The 7,225-nt window shown below is 36.5% G+C and overlaps 1 protein-coding gene across 2 annotated transcripts; it reads right to left on the bottom strand.

Annotated features, from left to right (window-relative positions):
* Nucleotides 1–520: 520 nt before the first annotated feature.
* LOC137717698 (O-fucosyltransferase 7-like) lies at nucleotides 521–5,607 on the bottom strand. Of its 2 annotated transcripts, none has more exons than XM_068457144.2 (12): nucleotides 5,122–5,607; nucleotides 4,649–4,753; nucleotides 4,242–4,341; nucleotides 4,094–4,161; nucleotides 3,494–3,582; nucleotides 3,211–3,391; nucleotides 2,988–3,116; nucleotides 2,751–2,884; nucleotides 2,452–2,665; nucleotides 1,507–1,691; nucleotides 1,298–1,393; nucleotides 521–1,126 (listed from the first exon to the last, which is right to left on the bottom strand). In XM_068457144.2, exons 1-12 carry the CDS (start codon nucleotides 5,275–5,277, stop codon nucleotides 985–987), a joined length of 1,599 nt encoding a protein of 532 aa, XP_068313245.2. In that variant the 5' UTR covers nucleotides 5,278–5,607; the 3' UTR covers nucleotides 521–984. The 2 variants fall into 2 exon arrangements, with proteins under 2 accessions (XP_068313245.2, XP_068313246.2); XM_068457145.2 differs by having other exon boundaries at nucleotides 4,649–4,732; nucleotides 5,122–5,560.
* Between the last annotated feature and the right edge of the window lie 1,618 nt (nucleotides 5,608–7,225).

Here is a 7,225-nt window from a genome sequence, read left to right as displayed (position 1 = left end):
CTCTCTTGTAAATACTATCTATTTATTTATTATTTTGACATTTTTGTGAGGTCCCTCCTTACCTAAAATCCTAGCTCTCTGCCACTACCTAGACACATGCAAAGGTGCGGAATCAAGAAAGAAAAATATTCACAATTATGCTACGCTATTAAAATAATGATAAATGGACCATATGCTTGTATAATCACGTCATGCCCCTGCAAATCCATACATATTCATTACGCGAAACTCTATCACTCTAACTATGATACAAGTTAAAATAAACCCAAGCCACGTGCAGGAACTTCCCAAGTGAATTGTGGCGTGGAGAGTTACAAAAGTTTATCAGCCCTACGCAGAAAAATCCGTTCGGATAATCTACAGGTTTTGGATTTGGGCAAAAAATGGGTTCGGGTATGAGAATGAAACATCCAAACTCGCTAAGTCCGTTGCCATCCATGTTACCTATTACCACTACATTGGCATCCCAATTGTAAGCAAGTGTATCTCTTGACTTAAGCTAAAAGAGGAACTGTAAACAGAGAACAAAATTCTAAAACTTTTATTGCATCGAATATGACTCTGATTACATGAAGAGTGCTTGCAACTTTTTGGAAACAAGCAACATAACTATTTTCGTATCCCCAACGAATCATTTTTATCCAGTTCTAGAAAAGTAGAAACCCGGCCAACTTCGCAAAGCTCATATATACTGCCTTGGTCATAAATGGAAGCCCCAGCCCCGGCATCTCGTTCCCTCACCTGCACACTCTTCTACTCTAGCAGTTTGCTCTTCATCAATGCTATATAATATACCACTGCCACCGCCACCACCACCACCACCACCGCCAGCTACCAAAATTCAGGATATACACACACTCCGCGTCCCTATGAGTACAAGCGCAACGCTGGTTTGTAATAAATTGCACAGAATGATAGTGTCACCAGCCTTCCAGCACAGGAATTTCCCTCAAGAGTAGACCTTTTCGCTATTATCTGAGACGATTAGAGAGTTGTTTGCATTGGGAATTCCTTCTTACACAAACAATCCGGTAAAGGGTTCACGTAAAAGGGTTCTTCTGAACGAAACCTTTCCGTGCCCTTAGTTCCTGAAATGGGACCCTTTCTCTTCCGCACGGAGCCTTGCCTGTTTAACCACCGTTGAAGACAGTCAATTATGAAATATTGGGCTTTATATGCCATTCAATAATTGAGAAAACAAGAAATTATGATTTGTGTACACAATAACCAGAAATGGTATTGGTTTGACCAAGTGATTCTTATGGAACTTCAAAGCGTTTGGTGAGAAATATCATACCGTTTCATGTGCATTTCAATAACTCTATTTGATAGGATTTTGCCCTCCTTCAGAGTTCCCTGCTCAAGTTTGTCAATCAGGCGAACAAGGGCTTTTCTGTGGAACAGATAGAAGCACAGAAACAGAATGAGTTTGCAACTTTTTATGGCAATAAAATGATATCAGGACTAGCTCATATCTGCATATATTCAGAAAATAAATCGCCTTGCCTGTCAGGAGATATTGTTTTCCTGTGTCCAAGAAATCGTCGATGACCTTCGACTGCTCTTGCCATGTTTCCAGAGTATGAAGGTATAAATACATCACTTTCAACTGAAACAATGTAGTCAAGCGCAGCCATTTGAGATGCATGATTGGTAAAGGGTTCAAGCTCCTCGGTGGATGCCAATGTTTCCTGACAGTGAAGACCAATAAATCCCAATGCAAATTAATTTCATTATCAAAACAGATTTTTTTAAGCAACCCCCAATCATCCTCTTACAATCGATGATTTGATTTTTCACGAGTTATCCAAATTAAAACCTCTGGTGTATTGATGTAAGGGCGTCTCACCTTCTCTCCATTAAAAAATAATATTATTATCCCCATTAAAATACAGTAGCGAAAAAGAAAAAAAAATACCACTCAGCCTTTCAGTCTTCATCTGTTAGCCAGTACCCATCACAACCAACAAAAGTAAATTAAATGCCTCTTAGTAATAGATGAATGACAAGCATAACACAGAGAAAATGACTGAGCTTCATAAACTCAGCAAGCAATACTGCAACCCGTTAAAGTTTCTTTCAGTAAATCCTTTCTTTGTAGTAGTTTGCACCCGGCTTTTTGAATAAAAATATGTCCGGCCAGATCATAGTGAAACACACATCGGTTGGAAATTATAATTGTGAGTAATTTGAGCTCCAAGGAGAATTGCTCTAGTCAGTTTAGAATAGTAGTAATGAATGTGGCTAATATATTTGGTTAAATAACGTGTAGACCTTTGTTTCAGTAGTCCTGTTAATTTTCCATCCAAACTCTGTAAATATGAATGTCCCATGTTTCATGTTCACTTAAGCTCAACCACGGACATTCCAAAAAGTCTTTATCATAGTGACATATTCCACTTGGGGCTCAATTATTTAACAAAATGGAGAAACCATAAGCATCAATCATACCTTGCTCAGCAGTATTGGATAACGTGACCGCAGAGCAGCCATATGAGATTCGCCCCCATATATCTTCCCAGCAGCAAGATATATAGGTGTGTTTGAGGGGTACCCAAGAGCGTTGAGAAAAATTCCAACCTCCTTTGGTGTTAAGGGGCAATACCCTTTGGATCTCCGTTCTGCGGCATCAATTTCCTTCTCTTTCCAGTATGGGGTATTCTCTCTACAAGTTCCAACTAAAAAAATAAGGCATTACAAAAGCTAAACGACCATCCATAAATTAATAGAAATCTATAACCATGTCATACCTAATTATCCTTAGTTCCTCAGATTCATCTGGAGATAAATCTTTTGTGCATCCACTAAAGGCAAGCATGTCCTCCTCAAATCGTAAATGCAGAGCAATATAAGGACCAAACGACCTCATTCGATCAACTAACAGCTACAACATTAATGAAACAAAAATTTGTAAAATAGTCATGGAATAGGACTAAAAAGGTTAGGCAATCCAGAAATCAAACAAGCATTTAGATCTGACTATTTACTTTTCCCATTGCTTCAATTTGAGGTGCAAAACGTAGAGCTTCATAACAAGCACGGCAGCGAAGCTTCTGTATATCTAAAGGTAGGTTGTTATTTGCCAAGCGAGAATCAGATTTGGCAGCTCGAATAACCTTCCGAAAAGAACAATGCGTATATCACGATGATTAATTAAAAGGAAAAATAACACAAAAAATCACATAAACCACAGGGTTCCAGAAACCACACCTCGTATTCTTCCCAGAGGCCAGCTATCTCATCTTGGTAATAATCCATACCAGACCAGCTTCTGAAATGCTTAACCGCTCTTATACCAGTAGCTAGTTCCTTAGGAAGGATTTTTATAATTTTGACATCATTCACTAAAGCATTGATAAAATGATCTTCATCAAAAACATCTGAGAAGTTGCTGCGTACCAAATATATGAAACAAATTCTTGCATCAGTTACACCAAAGCTAAGAAATAAAAAGAATATCTCAGAAATTAAATCAAACCATGGAGAGTGTTACCTAGAGTCATTCCAAAATGATTGTTTATCAAGTTCCGGAATTACAAGAGTAGCATTTATGATACGGGCTACTGCTACCATGTCACATATCTGAAATTCGAGAACGACACATCTCAGCTCTATGCTACAGTCAGATCATAATACTTATCATATAGTAGATAATATATATAGAAAAAGTTACATATGCATAGAGTCAAAACACTTTAATGGCTTCTGGGTCTATCATCATGATTCGTGAAACACACCAATCAGCTATGTTGATAGATAGATCAGTGGCATAATGTCATGTCTATAATACAGCCATGGTAAAAATTGTGCGTTTTCAAGATTTCCTGCCACTTAAATCATGCAGGTTTTCCAACATCGTGACAGATTAAGTACAGCACTTATCCGTCACGTATGCCACTCTAATCTGTCACAATGAGACTTAAGTTTCCAATTTTCCCTTCTTTTATAATCTTCAACAGACTAAACAATACAAAGAACTTTTTATTCCATTATCAAAATTTGGACTGGATCAAAATTCAACACAAATATTCAGTTTTGCGATCAATCATCATAAATTTCATAGAGTGAGTAATTTAGAGAAGAGTCTACAGACCCCAGCACGCATCTGGTTGAGACCACCATTTGTATTAACTAGCAGGTAACCCCGTGACTCTGTAGGAGCTGAATAAACAACAGTATATTGGAAATTAGCAACACTAAATATGCCATAGCTACTCAATAGAACTGATTCAGAAGCTTACATGTATAATTGGGACTTGGCTCTACACATGGCACAAAATCGCGATTTGATGGAGGCTTCCATAGCTTGTCAGTTTCCAAAATCCCACTTGAACGTTCCAACTGTCAATTCTAAAGGAGTGAAAAACATGAAAGATGCATAACTTTTCACATCAATAAATGTATCTAAATCTGTAACACTTGGACCAAACTCCCAAGTCCTAACAAAAGGGTTATATAACCTCTCTGTTTTTTTCTTCCTCCGAATGAAATCGGCACCAGCACATTATATCCTAATTACGCCAACCTCGAATTTGAGACTTCCAAAATTCTCCTTGGTTATCTTTTTCTTATTGACACAATTATTGTCAATCAAATGGCGTATATAAGGAAATCATCAATGGCATAAGTAATGATCACAGGATAAAACCTTGCGAGAACTAGAAGGCAGAGGCGTTTTCAACACATGGGGCGGAGCGATCTCCAGTGTCCAGCTCTGCTCGGCGCTCAACTTCTGGTATTTAATATCATGTTGCTACAAAATCAGTAAACATAAAAAGCATACAACACTCAAAATTCAGATAACCCAACAAATATTTTCCAAAAATAAAACGGAAAATGCAACAAAGACTCAATTTTGTTGTCCTTTTTTAGAAACAAATTCAGTTTTGATAGAAACTTTCCCAGATAATCAATAAACATAACAAAAAGAAACTGAAAACAAAACACAACTCAGATATTGAGTTAAAGATTCATAAATACATACTCCTTTTATAATTAGCGACCACCACAGTACTTTTAACGACGATCAGAACCAAATCCCGCTGATTGGGCAAAAGGGTATGAAAAAAATCTTTAAAAAGAAAATGAAAAGCAGAAGAAATCATAAAATGAATGAATTACCGTGGGGAGCTTGAAGGGGTCAGAGAAGTCATGGACCTTTGAAGAAGGGAAAATAGGTACGTGGACGGAGAAGAGAGCCACTAGCGCCATTGAGCATATGGCGCACGTTAGCACTTTCCTCAGTGAGGCCAATGCTACCGACCTCTTCTTCTGCATCTGGGTATCTGAAGCTCCTCACTTATTCATAGCCATCGCCCAGAAATCGGAATGCAAATAAAGATTGAGTCTTTCGGTTGTGGGGCTTTCTGGGTTTTGTGGGCTTAGCTGAGCGCGGCGGTTTGGCTGACGGCTGCGGTGCGGCTGGAGTCGGCCGGCCGTTTGTGGGGGTTGGGTTGGGTTGGGTTTTATGCTGCTTTTTTTGGGTTGGGTTTTATGCTGTTTTGGCAGTGCGTTTTTCTGGGTTTTTGCCGCTTTGCTTGCGTTGGTAGTTTGGAATGGCAAGCGGCAGAGGATAGTATCTTCTATAAAAGCTAGAACAAGAAAAATAAAAGACACAAAGAAAATACCCATTTTAATTACTTTTTTCTCTCTCAACAATTTTAATTACTTTAGAAAATGTATTATTCTCTTTTCTTCTTCTTTTATTTATGAAAAGTAAAGGGAAAATGTAGTTAGGAAAAAATTGTTTTAAAAATGTTTTGCCAGTTATAACATTGACCCCACAAAAATTCGGAAATTAATCCTTTTTAGTTAGAAAATAACAAAACTATTTAAATCTTAACTCTTTATTGAGCGAAACTCAAACATTTTCCTAACGAACAGAAGGAATTATCAAATTTTAAAAGTGGATTAACAGGATGAGACATGTGATCTGACAAAAGAGATCGTATCTTAAATATCAATTTATTAGATAAGCCTCAAAACTTTTATTTAAGTTGTAGATGATGAATATGAAAAATTTGGTAGGAAACGTCGCCGAAGCGTGTCATTTGATTTTACTACGAATGAATACTTGGAAGATTATTGTGAAGAAGTCAAGACCTAACAAAAGAATTAAACTCGAAGTGTCGCACGATCTGCCTGACCCTTCTTAAGCATGCATATTATGTCAATGATTATTGTTAGTTTAGTGCTGCAATATAATGATATTTTTCTTATAGGTGATAGATTTTGAATTCAACTCAGATAGGCAGCAAGACGTGTTATATTTATTCTCCTCCCATTAAAGAATAAATTGTAGCAATAGTCCCTCAAATTTAATCAAATTTGTGCAATTGTCCCTCAACTAAAAATCCATTACCATTGGTCCCTCAACTCATCAAAATGTGTAGCTATGGTCATTTTCATCAACTTTGTTAGAATTTTGTCAAAATAAGTTATGTTGGAAGGACTATTGCTACAATTGGAGTCTCTCAACTCATCAAAACATGTAGCTATGGTCTTTTTCATCAACTTTGTCAGAATTTTGTCAAAATGAGTAATGTTGGGATGACCATTACTACAATTGGGTTAAAGTTGAGAGACCGTTGCTCATATTGGGTTAAAGTTGAGAGACTATTTCTCCGGTTGGATTAAAGATGAGGAACCAATGATAATGGATTTTTAGTTCAGGGACCATAACTGCACGTTTTAATGAGTTGAGGGACCATAACTGCACGTTTTGATAAGTTGAGGGACCAATGGTAATGGATTTTTAGTTGAGGGACCACTACTCCAATTGGGTTAAAGTTAAGGGATCATTGCTACAATTTACTCTCTATTAAATGTAGAATGAAAAAAAAAAATATCATTTCAAACTACAAACGAAGAAAGTTAGTAAAATTTGTTTATAATTTAATATTCTTGTATTTAAAATGTTAATTATGAAATATAGATTATTATACTCCATGAATTTCTCTTTGCCTCAATAAGGATCATTTGTTTCGATTGTGTACAAAGTTTCGATTAGAAAAATTCTCAGAAGCAATTTACACGTAGTATTATTAATTTAATTTTGAAATATTGTTGAATTATAGATTTACTTTTTCGGTACAAGATAAATAAGCAAAATATTTTATAACATGAACAGGTTTTAACATCAGGGTACATGATAGTTTCAGTCGTACTCACTCATAAAATTTAATTGATTAATTGAGTGAATAATTTGGTACAAAATTGATTTTCG

This window comes from Pyrus communis, chromosome 8 (assembly GCF_041283825.1).
Source record: "Pyrus communis isolate YQ-2024b chromosome 8, ASM4128382v1, whole genome shotgun sequence".
Taxonomy (NCBI): domain Eukaryota; kingdom Viridiplantae; phylum Streptophyta; class Magnoliopsida; order Rosales; family Rosaceae; genus Pyrus; species Pyrus communis.
This window is presented reverse-complemented; position numbering and strand designations above follow the sequence as displayed.